We start from the raw sequence: 19,611 nt of genomic DNA, 5'->3' as shown, positions 1-19,611 counted from the left end.
ATCGTAATTTAATTTTGAAAAATCGTTGCTTTTAATTTATTTTTTTCAAATAGTATTTTAATTTCTCGTAAGTGTTTTCAGGTTAAAATTTAATTTCTTATGCTATACAGTGTAATTGTCAAAATTTTCGAAAGTAAAGCAAATTTATAAATTTTAGACACTTTTACATTTTTATTAAATTGCTAGGAAAATCAACCATAAGTTTTAAATTCATAAATGAACAATCAATCTTTAGATACTTAGTATTTATTTATCCACTATTGTAATTATCAGTATTTATTTATCCCTATTGTAATTAAACAGTATTTATTTATCACTATTGTAATTATCACTACTGATCTTTTGTAATCATATATCTTCTAATCGATTGCTATAAAACTCTTTAACGAGTTTTTCTGAATGCTTAATACTAGAATTGGTTTAGTGGATAAAACTCATTAAATATTAGAATTCAAGTACTCTGTTAAGTTAATATATTATAATTTTTAATTTAATTTAGGTCATATTTCAAAAATTTCTTTTCAAGTAGCATGTATTTTTAGGGCAAAGATTTATCTGTTGACATCACGTGCCTATTTATTTTAAGGGGCTCATACACTTTAAACCCCTTAACACCCTTCGAATATGTTATTGTTGCAAGAGTTGAGATATTTTATTTATTTTAAAATTAATTACTTCCAACTTTTTACAGCTGACTACATAATATAGCTGCTTTGGAAACTAGCAACCAGAAAGTTTGTGTTGCCACAAATATTTTTGTAATTTAATCCGCTTTGTGACAAAATTTTTCGTCACGTTTCCAACTTGCGCGCACGATATTTTAAAAATGGCTAATGGAACATACTTGAAATTTGATGGAATTCTTTATATGAGCCCTATTTTTTAACTTAACCAAAAAGCTGATGAATATTTTAATATTAAAAAATTTTATGGACGAAAATATTACAGATTTTTTTAATAAAATACATTTTATAAACTCGACTCCAAACAAAATAAAAATTTAACATGAAATTCTTAGAATTTTTGGTTCACGGTAGTTTCTAAATGTTATAAAAGCTATATATTAAATATGGAAATAAATTATGCAACAGAATGTTTTAAACTTTGCGCGCAAGGTGGAAACACGACGAAAAATTTTGTCATAAAGCGGATTAAATTATAAAAATATTTGTGGCAACACAAACTTTCTGATCACTATTTCAGAAAGCAGCTATACTATGTAGTCAGCTGTAAAAAGTTGGAAGTAATTTCTTTTAAAATAAATAAGTTATTCCATTCTTGCAACAGTCACATATTCGAAGATCTTATGGGTTTTAAGGTGTACGAGTCCCCTTAATGTTATACATTCATATAGTATTATTAAATCAACTTAGATTACCTTTTTATCAACTTGAATCTAATGAATTAATACTGTTCTGTTTTGAAATATTTGACAAACTTTACAAAATTTTTCTTAAAATCTCTGGCTACCATAGCTATATAAATTGATATGTAATGCAGCTGAATTACTAGGTATTGTACACAAGTAACACTTCACTGCGTTTTATGATCAGTATATCGTAGTTCATCAGGAACTCAATTCTTCCTACTACTCTCAATATGTCTTACATTCGTTGTGGCATATTCAGTAGCATACTTTAAGCTTTACAATAAGATTGATAGTCTCCGTTCTGAATGTATTAAACATGCATATTATTATACTTTTATCATACAAATCAATAAATAATGAAAGAATGTATGACACCTATAAAGCAGTAGTGATTATTGCTCTTATTGCATTAGCCCTGAAAACACTCTAGCTTCTCAGTGCTGTAATCTTAAGTTAAGATTAGTATTAGTGATTAGTGATGCACTAGTGTTTGGCCTAACTGATTTCGATTTCGATTTCAATTTTGAATTATTAGATGTAGTAAAAATTAAATACTATGCTTTTTAATACTAAAAGTAATTTTCTGATCATAAGTATTTCGTACATTATTCGAAATGAGTGATTATGTACCATCAGTTTCTGCATTAGATTAATTCATATCTGTTAAAACATGCTTTAAAACATATGTCAGCTGAAGAAATGTTTATATCATATATTGTATAACTTCAAATGAAACATTTTTAAAAGTATAATTGATATAATACATAATACAGGTACATTTTGTTTTCAAGAACGACATTATAATGTGCATTTTTAATGTATTACAGGCATTTTCTACCACAGAACTCGCCTCTGCTAAATCAAGACTCAGGCAACTTCAACAATTCCAATCTCAAGTGGACAATACCTGGCGATCAGTGCGTTGGCTTATGGACGTCTTAAATTTTGCGCGAGAAAAACAGCCACCAGGTGGCATTTTGTTAAGTAATATTCTTATCGATATAGCCGATTCTCCTTCTGCCAGCCCTTCTCAGTCACCTCATCATGTGCAACCACTTCATACGCTTCAAGTACCTACCGAACTGCCTGGTCTAAAATCTTTCCATGGCATGCCTCCTGCAGTGTCTATTAGGATTACAGGTTCAACTTCAAGTTTCTCCTTAACAGATGCAAATAATAGTTCAACGGAACCTGCGTTGAACAATTCAGAGATGAGACGTTGTGCATCAACTTCTGGTCTGCTCTTAGTAGCTGGAACCAGTGATGATATTTTAACAGAGGATTATGCTAGACAACCTCAACCATCTACTTTAATGCTCTTGGACGATCGATCTAAAGCTTACAGCACCGAAACATTGAGTGTAACATACAAGGTAGATAGTTGTGCAAGTGGTAGGTATGACACCACATCCGCGGCTGCAACTCCAGTCAACGAGGACGAAGAAAGCTCTGAGAAGGGTCAGGTAGACGAAGATACATTATCCCAAGAAGGGATTGTCATCAACGTAATGCCTGATCATGGAAGCAATCATTCATTATCTTCCAACGAGGCTGTACCAGAAATGGAAGAGTTTGATGATGACATCAGTGATTACAAGGAGCAACAAATGGATGAACTTCTACAATTGCCCCACGATGACAGTAGAGATCACCCGAGTGAAGATGAAGATAGCCTTACCGACTGCGGATTGCAATTTAGAGTGCTACACAGTGAAAACGAAGAATTTAGAGTGCTACACAGTGAAAGCGAGGATGATTATGCTTTCATTAGGGCTATTCTGGATTCTGAACTACCTTGCCAAGAAACAGATATTGATTGTTCCGCCGATGTACTTAAAGTAGCCGTGGATTATTCGGACGAATTACCTCCGGACACGAGTGTCCGACTTCATATTAACCCAGATGCAAGCGCGCGAGAGATTGTTGATTCAGTGATTTGCCAAGTAAACGAAGCTGTGATGGAAGGGCAGCAGAAAAGTGAAGCATACATAAGCGATCAAAACATGGGTGATATTTGCCTTGTAGTGTCCTTCGACAGTACGGAGCGATATCTCAGTGATTCCTTCCAACCTCTCAAAGTACAGAATCCTTGGACCAAAGGCAGACTACTTGTAAAACGAAGAACCAATGTCTGTGCGTCCGGTCTTGGACAGTAACAGCAAAGAGCTTTCTTTTATTTGACATTTTACATTCCCACCAAAGTACTGAATCTCTCCTCCGAATCAGAGGGTAGATTCTCTATGTGTAAGATGGCTCTTTAAATATCCATAAGTAATATTACATCACAGCTTTCAAAGGTTTCATACAATATTTATTTTTTCCTGCTGCTAATCGTTAAGTATTCTTCGCAGGCTGCTTTACTTCCGAGATAAGTGTATACCTAACCCGCACAATAATGCTCATTTTAAAATAATAATGCTATTCATTGAAATACTTTTAAATTTTCAGAATCTGTCTTTCACTAGATGATTTTTATATGGCTTTAATTCAACTGTTTAGTTTTTTAAGTTTCTAATTATGCGGTAATGAAGTATTTTGCTACAGCTGACGTACTTCTATTATCACGCTGTGCAAAGCATTACAAACTTTAAAGCCAAATCGTTTCGCTGTTTATGTCCGAGACCTTGAAATTGATTTTTTTATATAATTTAATCTCAATATTTTTGAAGGCAGTAATAGCAGATTCTAAATGACAACATATCACAGAATTAGATGTGTTTTAGAACTTAAAAATGAAATTTATGTTAAAGTATTTAAACTTATTTTCGTTTTTATTTAGCTGTAAACTTTTACATTAGGCTAAGGCTATGCGAAATAAATTTGGTAAATATTTATTTTTTTTCAGACGTTTCGTAAATGAATAACTTCAAAAGTCCCATTAAATCACTTCTTAAAATTATTTCAGGTGGCGTTAAGCTAAACTTAATTTCAAAATGCTGAAACCTAATTAAGATTTAAAGTAGAAATAAACTTATTGTGCATATTTCAGCATGTAAATTGAAAGTGAAATACGCCGATATAAAAATTAAAATTATTCAAAAAAGCAGCTTGAGACTGACGTAGATTATGAATAAACTTCTAATGATTTCGAGGGCTATCTGACGTGGGTCTATCTTTTTCAGGAACGACAAAAATTGAAAAAAAAGTGTTTATAGTCATTTGAAATTTTTTTTATGTCTGAGTAAGAAGTATTAAGTCAGATTCCGTTCAATATTAATAGAATTTTATTCAACATCTACGTCAATTTAAGGTTGCCTTTTTGCCTAATTTTTAATATTTTTTAACATATCATGGTTTATTTGATTTCTTCGTTTCCTCATATGAAGATGTCCCCCAGCCCCTCCGCAAGATTTCTATATTAGTGCTGAATGTCAGACTTCACTAAAAGATTGAAATGGAGTGTTAATTATTTTAATGGAATAAACGTTGTTATTTTGGTTCTTATTAACAAGTGAGAATATTAAACTAGCATGTTATGGCTTTATCAGCATTTATCAAACAATCGTGTTCTATATGCAGAAATTATTTCCATTTAGAACACTATTGCTTGGTGCTTTTGGATAAATTTTTTAAACGTCTGGCATACTTTAAATTAAATTTTACTATAAAGTGAATAACATTGGCCCAAAAATAATGGAATTCGCTTCTGAGAATTTTATGTAATATTTGTAAAGTAAAAATACTATTTTTAATATATTGACATTTTCACACTTTTTAAAATAATATGCATTTGTAATTTATTTTATTTTATGATATTATACTGCAACGCAAATGATTATTTATTTAAAATTGCAATTGCTTAACTAAATATGAAGAATAATGTCCACGAAATATACTCTTAATCCTATTGTTATTTTACATCCATTTTTTGAGAATGTATAAGCTAGGTTTGCATTTTCCAAATATTTGGAAATAAGACTTATTTTTCTTGCGAGTTTTAGATTAGAAACCTTTGAAAGCTCAAAAATAGGTGCTTTTCTAGTAGGTTAACTTATTAATTAACAGTTGTAAATGGTTTTTGTTATATGTTTTGTGTTTCGATTAGTGTTGTCTTGTGCTGTGAATACTTTTTTCGAATTGCTGAAAGAATGTGTAAATAATGATTTGAATTTTCTTTGGAAGCTGTTACTATTATAGAGATTGTACGGAAGAATAGAAGAATAGAATTAATCGGTCAAGAAACTTATAAATAGCTGTAAAGATAAAAGTTTGTAGAGTTATATTAATAAATAGGCTAAAATTATGAAGTTAAATTACCTATAACAAGAGGAAAATCTATCACGAAATTCGTAGAATTCGATACATCGAAAAATGCGTGAATATTTCTAGAAGGTTGGTAAACATTACAAATGATAAATAGCAGATAGTTTATAAACTTCTTAAATTACATTATCGTAAATGCAGATAGTTTCTTAGATAAGAAATATCTAAAATAATATTGCATTATTTTTGTAAAAGCTTTTATACTCCTTTAATTTGCTATGCCTCATAATTGAAGTAAACGTATTTGAGATACCAAATTTTATATCATAATTCTAGAAATTTTGGTAATCATCAGATTAGATGCGCTGAAAAACTAGAATAAAAATTTGCTATGAAAATAGATCTGTTATAATTTTTTTCCCTCTATAAAATTAGCTATGTAATGTTTGTGTATATACGTACAAATCAGTGGTTCTCAGCCATTTTTACTCTATGCACCCCTTTTACCATTGCTAAACGTTCATTTCTCTTTCCCTCATTTTGAAAACTCAAAAAATACATTTATTTCACTTTAGATTACTTTTTAATGTATGTCCCGAATCAAACAAGGAAAAGTATAAAAAGTGTTGATAATTACCAAAACTTGAATCAAAATAGTTTTTTATATCTATAAATTAAATAGTTAACAGGTAAATAAAAGGCTGACTGCGTTCTTTCCCACCCCTGAAACAGTAAAATTCATTCCCCAGGGGGAATTCTTCCATGGTTGAAAACTCCTGATGTAAAATATACTCAGCAAAATTCCATTCTCTGAAATTTATATGCAGATCGGTGCTGCCATCTATTGCACTAATCTTGAAATGTAAATAAACGGCAGAAATTAAAATTTACATCTTAATAAAAGAAAATATGAATCTGACAGTGTTATAACTTTTTAAATAATTCAGAATAACCTGCAGTATTATAATTTTATCATAAACATGCCCAATTTCTTTACTGCAATATATTTGATGTCTTATTTTTTTTTATTCTTTTAAAATTATTTTGACATAATAAATATTTAACTGCATTAAGGTTATTTTGACAAAACAGTGAAAATAAATGATATTTCTTAAATATTACTGATGATATTATTAATATAATCGTAGAAAATAAATATTTTTAAATGGCAAATCAACTTCGGGAAATGATTTTTAAACGAAGTTTTGTAAGTCTAAAATATTTAGTAATACTGCAAAAGGGAATTAAATTTAAGATGAAAACAAAAAACGCAACGATGGTAGCAAGGGAAAGGACCCAGCATATGCTATAAAGCTGAGAGGAAATTATATGATATGATTGCACTTTAAAAAAAATGTAAAGAATGTGAGCTAAGCAATCATGTGTTTGATTGAAATAAATTCATAGCTGCTTTCTCTTAATATAGTTTTAATAACACACATCTTTTACAAGCGTGCTTAACTGTACCTGGTAATTTAAGAGTTATAAATAGGGAATTGGCAAAGAATGTATTTATTTCTTTGCTAACCTCATGTTTCAATACTTATATTAATTCACAAGAAGGTTAACTGTGAAGTGTCATTCTTTTATGAAATGCTAAAGATTGCTCATTATTTCATGTGTTTTATGTCCTTTTATTACACATTAACTGTCATAATCTATTATTGTATCCTGAAATTGAAACATTGAAATATGGAAGATTTTAAATCTTAAGAGTGGAAGAAACGTTATTTTTGAAATGTATGAAAAATAATAAATAATGCAATTTCTGTTTATGATACTACTACATTGCCATAAAGAAGTCTTCACAAGTGAAGATGCCATATGAATGCCATGAACTTCATGGCTACAATGCCATGCAGAAGTCTTCACAAGTGAATATTAGCAGCAAGAAACAGGTATACTTAGGAGAGATGCTGAGGAGAGATGTCTATTAAAAGCTGTAAAATCCTTTGGTACATATTTTATGTATAAAAGAAAAAGGAAAAGTGACTGCTATATAATCATAATAGACTAATCGCAGCAGAGTACAGTATAATAGATTTCGGAAACTATTCTTTTGTGAAACTGTTTATGCTGTTATTCTTTCCATCAGTTTCTCTTCATTTAATGCTGTAATTCCTCCCATAATATATATCCCATTTTATGCTATAATTCCTCCGATATACAAAAAATTGTTAAAATTTATGTAGCTTTCATATGTAAGTTTTTAATTCTTCAAAAGTTAAAAGAGACTTATAAAAGTAATATGTACCTCTCTTTATAGATATTAAAGTAAACAAACTGAAAAAAACTTGAGTGATGGATCGTTGAAACTCATGAGAGTAACAAAAAGGAGACTAAGTTTTTTTTGTCCAAAAAAGTGTGTCTTGTGCTGTGAAAAAAAGTGTGTCTTGTACTGTCCAAAAAAGTGTGTCTTGTGCTGTTTGTCCCTGAAGGACTATAGTTTTCATTTGCGATTTTGCTTCGAATCACTATAAACGGCCTATCACTTTTCAAATTATTGCCATCAAATGTTAAAGTCCTACGTTATATTTGAAGAAATCAAATAAGTAAGAATCTGCATTAATTTATGTATGTCTCTCGCATTGTGATAAAACAGCAGTACCTAGAGCCATCCAATTTTGAATGACGTAATCCTACTGCGAATATGATCATCTGGAAGACCAAATTTGACAAATGTATAAAAACACTTCAGTATGAATGAAATCAGTTTATTCTTTCCAAGCAACAACCAATTCGTAATTAATTTTTTTTTATTTCCTAACCAGGAAACTAAAACTTTTGACACTCCAGGTTAATACATATAACATCATTATTTAAATTTCATGTAATATAACAACTTTTTCTCAATATCAATAAAGGAATTAACGTCTCAATAACATATCGTGTCAGTTATTCTAACCTGAAACAAAATTGTTTCTAACAGCAGATATTTATTTAAAATGCTGATATTAAGGAAACATTTTCTACATACAATGACGCCACATGCAATCAATCGCATGCTTTCTTCTCTCTTCAACGTCAGGATGTGATCTTATATAATAACAGCCCGACGGTCATACGAAATGACCATTGTTATAAATTGACCTTTGTTTAATATTATAAATTGATGATTATAAATTGATTGCTAATGCAAACAAATGTTCACGTTCCCCCCTGACACACTCAATTCGCGTTCACTTGTAAACCATTTCAAAAATAGATGATTGCTAATGCAAGCAAATGTTCACGTTCCCCCTGACACACTCAATTCGCGTTCACTTGTAAACCATTTCAAAAATAGATGATTGCTAATGCAAACAAATGTTCGCGTTCCCTGAATTTTCAGCTGAATGTCGGAATAAAATCGGGCAAAATTTTAAATTCTTTACGCGAAAGGATATTTAGCATAGGAGTTTGGGTAAACCTACCTGATGAGATGTACTACACACAACTCGTTACTTGGTGTCGTCTCCTTTAATTTCTCAACGTTTGCAAGTTTCTAGGTAATTCATATATAAATATAGTTAAATGCATAATAAGCAACAATCGTATGAATTAAAAATATTTAAATGTTCTTAAATACCATGATAATTTAATTAAAACAATGATAACTGCATATATGGTATCAGTGTATATGGACTATTTGAATGCCGTGGCAACTTCACCCCATTGACTAGTACAGTTACGTAAGCAACCAATAAACTATAGGCGACAAACAGACACTTAAGCATCATATAATAAAGTACGCACGCAACCAATAAACTATCGGTGACAAACAGACACTTAAGCCGCATATAATAAAGTACGCAAGCAACCGATAAACTATCGGTGACAAACAGACACTTAAGCCGCATATAATTAAAGATATGTCTAATGTTCGGCAATGCTATTTTTATTTCATATTTTGTAAAACTTAGAAATTTTTGATTAACAAACTGTACGATTTAAAAGCGAGCAGCAGCAACAGTTTCGAAATAAGGCATTTTTATCTCCGACGAGCGAGACTGTTGTCACTCGGGAAAATTAGTGTTTTCCGAATTTTTAATTAATATCTCGGCCGATTAAAGATGCAGGAAGATGAAAATGGTCGAAATGGTTTCCCAAGAATTTTTTGAACTCGGTAGTACGTCTCTGGAAACTCAACTCTTCGCCGTTCCGAGGGAGATCATTCCATAAACAAATAAACAAACAAACAGACAAAAGAGCACAGATTTTAATAGTGAAGAAGGTTGTCAGAAAACATATCAGATTCTGCTTCTTTAATTGGAATCCTCAGATAGCATTTTAAGTTTCTGTTCTATAAAGTTTCAGAATATAGGAAAGCATGTTTGTATCCAAATATATATTTCAATACGAATTTACCTTGTACACAGCTGAAAACATTAAATTTCTCTTCTTCTCCTCTTTGTTACTCTCATGAATTTCAACATCCATCATTTACTTGCATTGAAGTGTATTCATTTAAATTATTTTGCTACTTTCTTAATGTGTACTGTACTGTATTATTTTTAATATTTTTAAATCAATGAAATTATTTTAAAATCTCACGTAAATAAATTAACATTAAGCTTAAGTTGTCCTAGCTTGAGAAGCAGAGTAAGTCATCTGAAAAACCGGAATTGTAACTCCTGTTAATTGATTATGATAATTAGTACAGTAAATTAACCTGCATCTGGTTAGTTAGAAATTGGTTATAAATTGATAACAAACAAGTACTGAAATAGCTTTGCCGCTTTCACAGTTTTAACTTTTTAAATTCAACCACCTTCCTCAAAGTAAGTTAAACTCATTTTTAATGATAAGGTTGAATTTTAAAATTGAGCCATAGCCTCAGATACGAGTTTTATATCATGTGAAATATTTTACATGCTTCCAAATTATTTATTTTTTAAAATTCTATAGGTTATCCTGTGTTTAGTGTAAGTCAATCATAATGATCAAATATAATTTTACTTTCAAATTATTAGTATACATGTACATGCAGGCTTTTTTTTAAATGAGATACATTCCGCAAGAGAAGAAGAGGAAGAATGACCTTGCTTGTTTGCATTAGCTGTACATAAGTCACGTGATCTCTGAGGTCATCTGCATTGTATGTTTATAAAAGGTATACATAAGTCACGTGATCAATGAGATCATCGGAATGTATCTAATTATTAAACTGAAAAGACCATTTTTATGTTTATCGTAAACAACGATTTTGTTTAATATGAAATAAATCACTATTTCTTTCATTCCAAATACTTTATGAGGAATTATAGTATAAAATTTCGTAAAATATTATCTTAAGATATTCAATAAAATTATATTTATTCCTCCCTTTCATTTTACAACGTACATCATTTTATTAGTCTAATAAAATTAATGTATTATTTTGTTGGATTATAAAAAGAAGTTAAAAGCTCAAAAAAATAGAGAGAGAAAAATATTATATTCATTTAGAATTTAGAATTTAATTTTGTTTATTAGAGGAGAAATTTATTTTTACTGAAAGTGAAGTACGTAATGTGTGATAAATATCGATACTAAACAATCAATGTCGTTTTGCTTTCAGAGATATTATAATGCATAGTTTCCTAAATAATTTTTATTCAGTGCTTATAGTCTTGTTCATCAATCACAAGAAACTATTATTTCTCATGAATAATAAGTTTCATTAACACATTCCTTTTTAACTAAAGGTAGAAGAACAATCAAGAACACTTCGGATGTAAATGTGCATAATATATTTCGGAATATTCATCTGTTAAAAAGAGTTAAAGTATTTATTACTCTTTCAAAGTGTTACTCATTTTTGTTTCTGTACATGGAAAATTTTATGAGTATATATTATTGCATTATGGTACAAGCAGAAAACAGATCTCGAAACATCACATTGTAATTAATTTAATTCCTAACTCCTTGGAAAAAACTTCGCTACCTTTCGACGTTCAGGGATCAAATGGAATAATTTTTTATGAAATTTATTTTCGAAATCCTATAAAACTGAAAATAAAGAAATATAGTGTAGACACCATATGACTTCTTCGTACAGTTATTAAATTATACTCATTTTTGCTGCATTTCATTTTAAAAGTTTTACACTCATGTCCATAAATTAAGGATAATTCGGAGTCACGCGGAAATTGAACTCTAAAATAAATATATCACCTGTAAAATCACTACACACATCTTCAAAATATATGCAAATTTCAAGAAGTAACCAGATGACACGGATGGTACGTCACAATGACGAGAGTGTAAGAGAGTGATATATAAGGAATACAGGCAAAGCAGTAAAATTGTTCGCAGGCGCTTTATAAGCATTTCAGTGCAATAACCGAATAGTTATGACACAAAGGACGCATTTGGATGATTTTTTACGTGGTAGAATTATCGGCCGTCTGGAATGTGGGCGTACCCAACTGGAAGTATCAGACGAACTTGGAATTGCCCAGAGTGTCATCTCCAGGCTTTGGCAACGATTCCAAGATGATGGTAATGTGAGTAGACCTTACAGCACAGGTCGCCCCAGAGTTACAACGCCGAATGAGGACCGGTATTTAGCAGTTACTGCCAAACGAAACAGGCGGAGCACAGCCTCAGACCTGTCTCGTTAGCTCTCTTCAGCCACTGGTACAACAATTTCAAGGCAGACCGTGTACAGACGCTTAGGGTAGATTGGTTCTATATGCTCGTAGACCTGTCAGATGCGTTCCACTTACTGCAACTCACTGTCACCTGCGGTCAGCCTGGACACCGCAACAGTGGGCTTATGTGATGTTTTCCGACGAGTCCAGGTTTAGCTTGCAGTCTGATTCTCGCCGGACTTTCATATGGAGAGCTCCAGGTACCCGTTACCACCAAGAAAACATCATTGGACGACACCGTTACGGTGGTGCAGGAGTGCTCGTTTGGGGTGGAATTATTCTGGGTTCCAGAACTGACCTGCATGTTCAAATTGGAACCATGACAAGCCATATCTATCGGGACGTCATTCTGGAACAACATGTACGTTTGTTTCGGGGCGCCATGGGCGCACAATTTGTGTTTATAGATGACAACAACCGTCCTCACCGTGCAAACATCGTAAGCGAATGCCTTCAAACGGAGTATATCACCCGTATGGACTGGCCAGCATTCTCACCGGACTTGAATCCAGTACAGCATGTGTGGGACATGCTTGGCCGACGAGTTGCAGCCCGTCAACCTCCTCCTACACGTCTACCGGAACTTCGGAGAGCATTGCTTTTTGAGTGGTGTAATATCCCCCAAGATCAGATCGATAATTTTATACTCAGCATGCCTAGGCGTTGTACGGACTGTATTGCATCGTCTGGGAGACATATAATTTATTAACAATCATACCAACCATGTAATATTGGTTTTTCGTAAATAGTCTTTTTTTTTTTTTTTTTTTTTTTTTTTTTTTTTTTTTTTTTTGTAAGTTGCTTTAGGGAGAAAACATCGCTAATTTTTTTAATAATATCAAACATATAGCATCTTCTTTTGCTTTTTACTTTTTTTTAATAAATAAGCTTTTCAAATAAGTCAAATTTGTTTTGCTTCTAACTCTTCTTCTGCCTGATTTTGCATTATCCTTAATTTATGGACATGAGTGTATTTAATCCAATGGCGGGCTCTCAACCGACTTCGGCTTGGCCGCTACTAAGGCCAGAATTGGTGGTCAGTTTATTATGCAGGCACCTAATAGGTGGACTACCTTTTCCTCCTACGAAGGTACGAACAGTTACAACCATGCCTTCTCCGTTAATCGAAACCGGGCCCTTTGATATCGCAGTTGGCGACTCCTAACCACTGTAGCATCTTCCTAGGATTATTCTAACTTACTTAACCGATTTCTCAAGGTAAGTTGAAAATGACACCAAAATTTTCAAATTTGGAATTAAATATCTTCTCAAGTTTGTCGTACGGGAGTCAAATTTGTTTTTTCATAAAGAGTAAAAATTTTTCCAGATATCATTATAGGAAAAGGAAGACCCAATTAAAAGTCATATTTCGTCGTTTGGCGAAAGTTAACTTTTTTTAATTTGACACTGCCAAAATCTGAATATTTCTGTCATTTAATACACTTCTATAACTGGAAGTATATGTCTAAGACCAACGATTGTGGAAATAAAAGCCGGGTAAGTACTTTTGACCCGTGTAAGGGGGTGGATGTGTGTATATATATATATATATACGTTTGGAACTGATGCTTGCAATAAAAATGTGAAATGCAAAACTAGTTGTTAAACTAGTTATACAAAATTTCAAAGTTCTGTGGCTAATCGTTTTTGAGTTGTATACAACTTTATGTACGTGAAGACGTCACGAAAAAAATGCCTTTCGGACTCAGTTTAAATCTATTTTGCAATCCTTTTCGGAAAAAAAGGTCCTTTATTTTGTGCGTAATTATGGATATCACTCACAACAAAAATTATTCAAATAGATTCGGAAACGGTCAAAATAAATATTTCTGTTGAAATATGTTACCCGAAATTTTTTGAGACTAGAATACTTCCTTTTAGTAAAAGTAAGTAAAAAGGGTAATTTCTAACTTACGTTTAATATAATCGATTATCAAACAACTCTTTCTGATATGAAAAATTATAAATCTGACATTTGATTATCTAACGAAGCTTTAAAAGGCGAGATAAAAACGGTATTTTCAAGCTTACATGTGTATTTTGAAACATCGCGACAGTTTTACTTAATAATTATGAAATGTTTTCCTAAATATATTACATCTAAATGCTTTTAATAACTGCCAAAAACTGTTAAGTAACAAAATATAACAAAAGTAACACTACACAACAGTATTAAATAAAGGTATAATTTCATATAATGGTTTAACTTTTGAAGTAATTCTTGTTGTGAGACAGAAAGTTTCTATTGCAACAGCTTGGAAGTTATCAAAATTATTTTTTTATAAAAAAATGAAATAAATTTGTATAATAAACATTATTAATAAATGAAAATTTCCTACATATAAATTTTATACATATGTAGGAAGCAGAATTAATTAAATTTTTGTAATAAATAAAATAACTCGTCGTAATAAATAATTTCTTTACGTGTTCAAACTCCAGCAATATAAATTCCGTTAATATAAAAATTTTCGTAACTTTGACGCAATATCTTTGTTAGTGTCATCGAATAAATCGCATTGGAATGCAAGTATGACAGCAAAACGAGTTTAAATGGGTTATAGATATTCATCTAATTTATTATTTAATGAAATTCCAGTTTAAGAAAAGAACAAGCCTGTTTGAGCACATAATTGCCGTTTATACAAATGACACCAGATGGCATGACATGCGATGTTTATAGAATGGTCAACGCATTAATGCTTAAACCAAATTAGTATTTCTTGAAATAAATCTTTTTCTAAAATCTAATCTTCTGAAATGTTCTTGCATTTTAACGAAAGCAAGGAAGAAATTTCGTATATTTAAAACATTTAACACTGCTTTAACACTTCACAGTTAAAAAAAAAAACATTATTGTTGCAATTTAAATAAAATTTAGCAAATTTTTCTTTGATGCTTGAAAAGTACGTGTAAATTTTCTCTGATTAATTTTCACTTTATCTCCGTAGAGAAATTAGAAATGTTATTTATTTTAACTATATGGAAATTTCTTTATAGTACTAGTCGAGAACAACTGAAACTCACAATTTGATATTCTTCTGAAAATTCTATACACGAGACTTAACTTAGACTCAAAGGAAAGCATTATTTACATTTGATTAACTTGAGAATTTTAAAGTAAGTTTCTTCTAATTTCAACACTTTTTAGCAATAACACTAGAATTTATACACTTGATCTAAGACTATGTATATTCTCTGGGATGAAACATGGAGTAGAATGACGTATTCCTTCCTTTGAGAAACGTTAATCGTCCGTGATTCTAAAATATAAAACTCTAAAGATACCTGACTTATTTTAGTTAAAGCGTAAGTTTAATCCATTATTGTTACTTCCTTGTACAAAGTAAAAAGGAAGTATTGTAATCGCGAAAAGTTTCAGGCAGCATATTTCAACGAAAGTATCCATTTTGACCGCTTTCGAATGCAATTTAACGATGTTTTTGCGTGATATCTGTACGTAAGGACAGAACAAAAGATTCTTTTCCTCCAAAAAAAATATAAAACTGCTTTAAAAGGAATTCTGAAGAGAATTCTTCGTGGCGTCTGTAGAAACGTATGTACGTACGTACGTATCTCGCATAACACGTACAGCCTCAGAACGTTGAAATTTTGTATATAGAACTACATTAACATGTAGATGTGCACCTCGTATTTTCGTTGCAATCGGCCGCGCCAAACGTATATAAATATATCCACTCTGTTACCCGGCTCAATGATTTCAGTTTCTTTACTCTTATATGTTTGTAAATTGTACATTTTTTGCTTTAAAAATGATTGAATTATGTTGTTCTTGTCTTCCGGTTACGGTTTTTATGCCTTTAGTAAATCTGAATGCAATAGTTTTAGAATTATCAACAATTTAAAAGTTGTTTAAGTGTCGCTAAGCCTAAATTTTTTTTTATGGCGGCCATTGCTTGTTTACATTTAAAACAGCAGAGTAGTGAATTTGTTGCCAATCTAGAGAAACGTAGCTTCGCAACAACAAAGATAATGCTTTCATTTATTATTGCGATTTAAATCATGCTTAATCCTTCCTGCAATTTTTTCGAGGAAATAAGTGTTTAAGATTTACTTAATTTTTAATAATTAGTAATTTTTAATACAGATATTTTGAGTTTTTATGTATTTTTCCTTGTCGCGAAGTGAGTACTAAATTAATTGAATGAGAAATGTTCAATCGTCTGTGAAAAACTGTTTCTTTTTTGTTTTGTTTGCTTAATTTCTTTTATACATCGTTCTAGCTTTATTTGAATAGAACTTGTGGCAACGATTAGATAATTCTTTAAATGATATAAATTTTGTGCATTCTGAGTTATAATATGGGCGGAATATAATACTGTTAAGTGAACCTAGCGCCAGAGTGTCGCTATGGTAAACAAATATAGTGAAATTTAAAGAGTGTATTTATTCTATTGTGGTTTATACGCTGTCGGCGAAGTAGATTTAATTCGATCCAATAAGTTTAAACGAAATGCAAGAAAAAATGCGTATAATTTTATATTCCATACAAGGAAGTCATGTGGGGTACACATCAGATTTTTTTAATTTGCGGTAACCGTAATGCTTGTAAATGCAAATAAAGTCGCGCTTTCTAGACACCTAAAACGCAAGTTAAATTTCGGACCGGGAGATACAAAAATTGTCCCTTTTTATTGTTGTTATTGCTGTTATGTAAGGTGTACATTCTCATCTTCTAACTTCTGGTTAGTTTTAAAGATATCATTCTTTCCTACGCCATCTCTTTCTTCGTCTTCGTCCTCATTTTCCGTTTCTTTAAAATTTATTAGAATAGCTTTATGACGTATTTATTTATTCTGACTTATTTTTGCTTCTAATTCCAGGATCATATTAATTGCATGCATTTTTAAACTCTGTAATTGATAACTAAGTTTCCACATCGAATGATTCTTCCTTCTATTTCAGTTATAGCTGTAATATCCGATTGTGAAACTCCATCAGTTTCTGCCTTCTATCGCTTTATTCATAATCTTGATTAATTTTGGTATTTTAGAAATAATATATTCCATTCGAGACAGCAAGATGACAAACGTCTTATTCAAAGAAGCAAACATATACATAGATGTTTTCCAAAAACGAAAAGCCAAATTAAATTTTAGCTTGCCTAAAATGAAATTACAAACAGATATTTTTCTTTTTCATGTCATTAGGCTATTGACAATTAGAAACTTATTAGACAATTGGTAACCTATAATTATTTCTCCCACCTTTTTAGCATGCCTTTGTGGTGTAATGGCCAGCACACTCGGCGCTATTCGAGAGGTCTGAGGTTCGGGACCCGGCGAGGGCATTGCTAATTTTTTCATTTTTCCTGCTTCGAAATAACTTAATGTCTCTACAGTGGCCCCCAACTGTAAAAGGTGGTGAATGATGATTCTCCACCACCAGGATTTGGCGATCACATCCCCTAATTCCCTGTCGCCCTTTAAAAGGGCAGTATATAAGGTATTTCTCCCGCCTTCCTAGTACACCTTCGTGGTGTAATGGCCAGCACACTTGGCGCGTATTCGAGAGGTCCGTGGTTCGAGTCCCGCGAAGGCATTGCTAATTTTTCATGAATCCTGCTTCGAAATAACCTAATAACTCGGCAAACCTTACAATGAATATTCAGATTTATACTTTACTTAATTGTTTGAAAATAAAAAAATAAAAACTTATAGTTATTTACATTATCTACATCAGTAGTAGCATGCATAATACTCAGCATTCGGCAAAGTCGACTTTAAGCACTGAATATGTATATTTATTGTTCCAATCTGAATGTAAAGTAAACGTGTATGTAAACAAGATAGAGAATTGTTGTTATTTACTGAGCTTCGCTTGTACACTATTAATTTCAGGTGGAGAAACGCTACTGATTATGTTTTGTTTCTCTTCAGATGTTGGGTTCTTTATTGTGTATATAAATTAAAGACTATTAAAATATTTTGAAATGACTTTTTCTCGTGTGATTTTTAATTCAAATACATTTGGCAAAATTTTCCCATTACACACTGTACTTAATTCGAAGGTACTGGCAGTATTTTTACTTTACACTTCCCAAAGTCTTACAGAAATTCAGACATTTGGAATAACTCAGACTAAGTCTTATCCGGAAGCTCTTGAAAAGAAGCAAAAAGGAAAGTTTGGCTATTTATTAATTTATACGCATTAAATTTTTTTAAATCATTTTTTCGTGTCATTTTAAATGCAGCTTTTTTTCGTTTCTACTATAAATACAGACAAAAATTCCGAATTCCATGTTGTTAATTAGGTACGGTTAATTAGGTTAGATTAATTACTTTGCTAATTAACCGGATTAATTACTGTGCTAACAGGATGTTAGAATGAATTTAATGTAAGGTTTATGTAAGCATGTAAGCATTTCAGTGTTGTATTTTAGATTAATTCATTACAATTCGGTTATCTTACAATGTGAATTTGAGCAATATTCCATAACACCTGTGGTATAATGAAATTTTACTTTATTTTATCGATTAAAAAAATCTAAATCGAATTTCAAAAACTTCGCTTCACCACATTACGTCATTGTCATCGACAGTGTGTGTACAAAATTTGAACTCTACAACTTATTAGGAAGTAAGTTAGCGATCGATAACACAGTTCCGACTAGAGAGAAACACCATCAGGGAACTAAATATAAATTTAAACAAATTATTCTTATTGTAGTTAGCATATTATTATTATAGTTAGTATACCACATTAAATTAAATTTTCTTTACGTAGGTTTAAAAATTCAATGAATAATTTTTTACTTTTACTAATATTTAAAACAATAAGCTAATTATTAGGCCAAAGACCCAATTTTCCCATAAGAGTTTTTAATTTTGTTTTGGCATTTTGCGTTGGTTCACTATAATTGGCGTTTCACTTTTCAAATTGTTGCCACCAAATATTGGAGCCCTACATTGTATTTACGGAAATTAAATAATGAAGAATTTGCATGAATGTATGTATGTTTTTCGCACTGAAAAAACAACGGTAACTACAAACATCAAATTTTGAACAACGCAGTCCTCCACTCGAATATGGGCTTCTGGAAGCCCAAATTTGGAATTTGTTTTATTATCTATTTCATATTTTGTAAACCTTTAACGAATTTTTCATTAGCAAACTCAACGATTTTAAAACGAGCAATGGCAACACTGTAAGAAAAAAAAAACTTTTTTATCTCCAGCGCGCGGGACTGTGTATCGGAAATTCTAAAGATATGCTATTTTTAAATTATTTTGCAATATTGCTCTTGAATTGAATTTTATGGTTTAAATGTAAAAAACATGATATCTAATAAATAAAAGTAATACACAAAACGTTAAATAACCATATTTTTATGATTTGCATAAATCATAGCATCTATTTCAATTCAACTAAAGTTAAGCTTGGATACCGTTAAAGCCGGATGTC

At 31.3% G+C, this 19,611-nt stretch overlaps 1 protein-coding gene across 1 annotated transcript in view; it reads left to right on the top strand.

Annotated features, from left to right (window-relative positions):
• LOC118196712 (ankyrin repeat and fibronectin type-III domain-containing protein 1-like) overlaps positions 1-18,144 on the top strand; it is a 137,148-nt gene extending 119,004 nt beyond the window's left edge. Inside the window, exon 17 of the mRNA XM_085823138.1 lies at positions 2,197-18,144. Within this exon, the coding sequence (XP_085679264.1) occupies positions 2,197-3,525 (1,329 nt within the window). The 3' untranslated portion in view covers positions 3,526-18,144. The remainder of the gene's footprint in view (positions 1-2,196) is intronic.
• Positions 18,145-19,611: the final 1,467 nt, after the last annotated feature.

Source organism: Stegodyphus dumicola, chromosome 9 (genome assembly GCF_044657685.1).
Source record: "Stegodyphus dumicola isolate Sdum_Otavi_A_Nest chromosome 9, ASM4465768v1".
NCBI classification, from domain to species: Eukaryota; Metazoa; Arthropoda; class Arachnida; order Araneae; family Eresidae; genus Stegodyphus; species Stegodyphus dumicola.
This window is presented reverse-complemented; position numbering and strand designations above follow the sequence as displayed.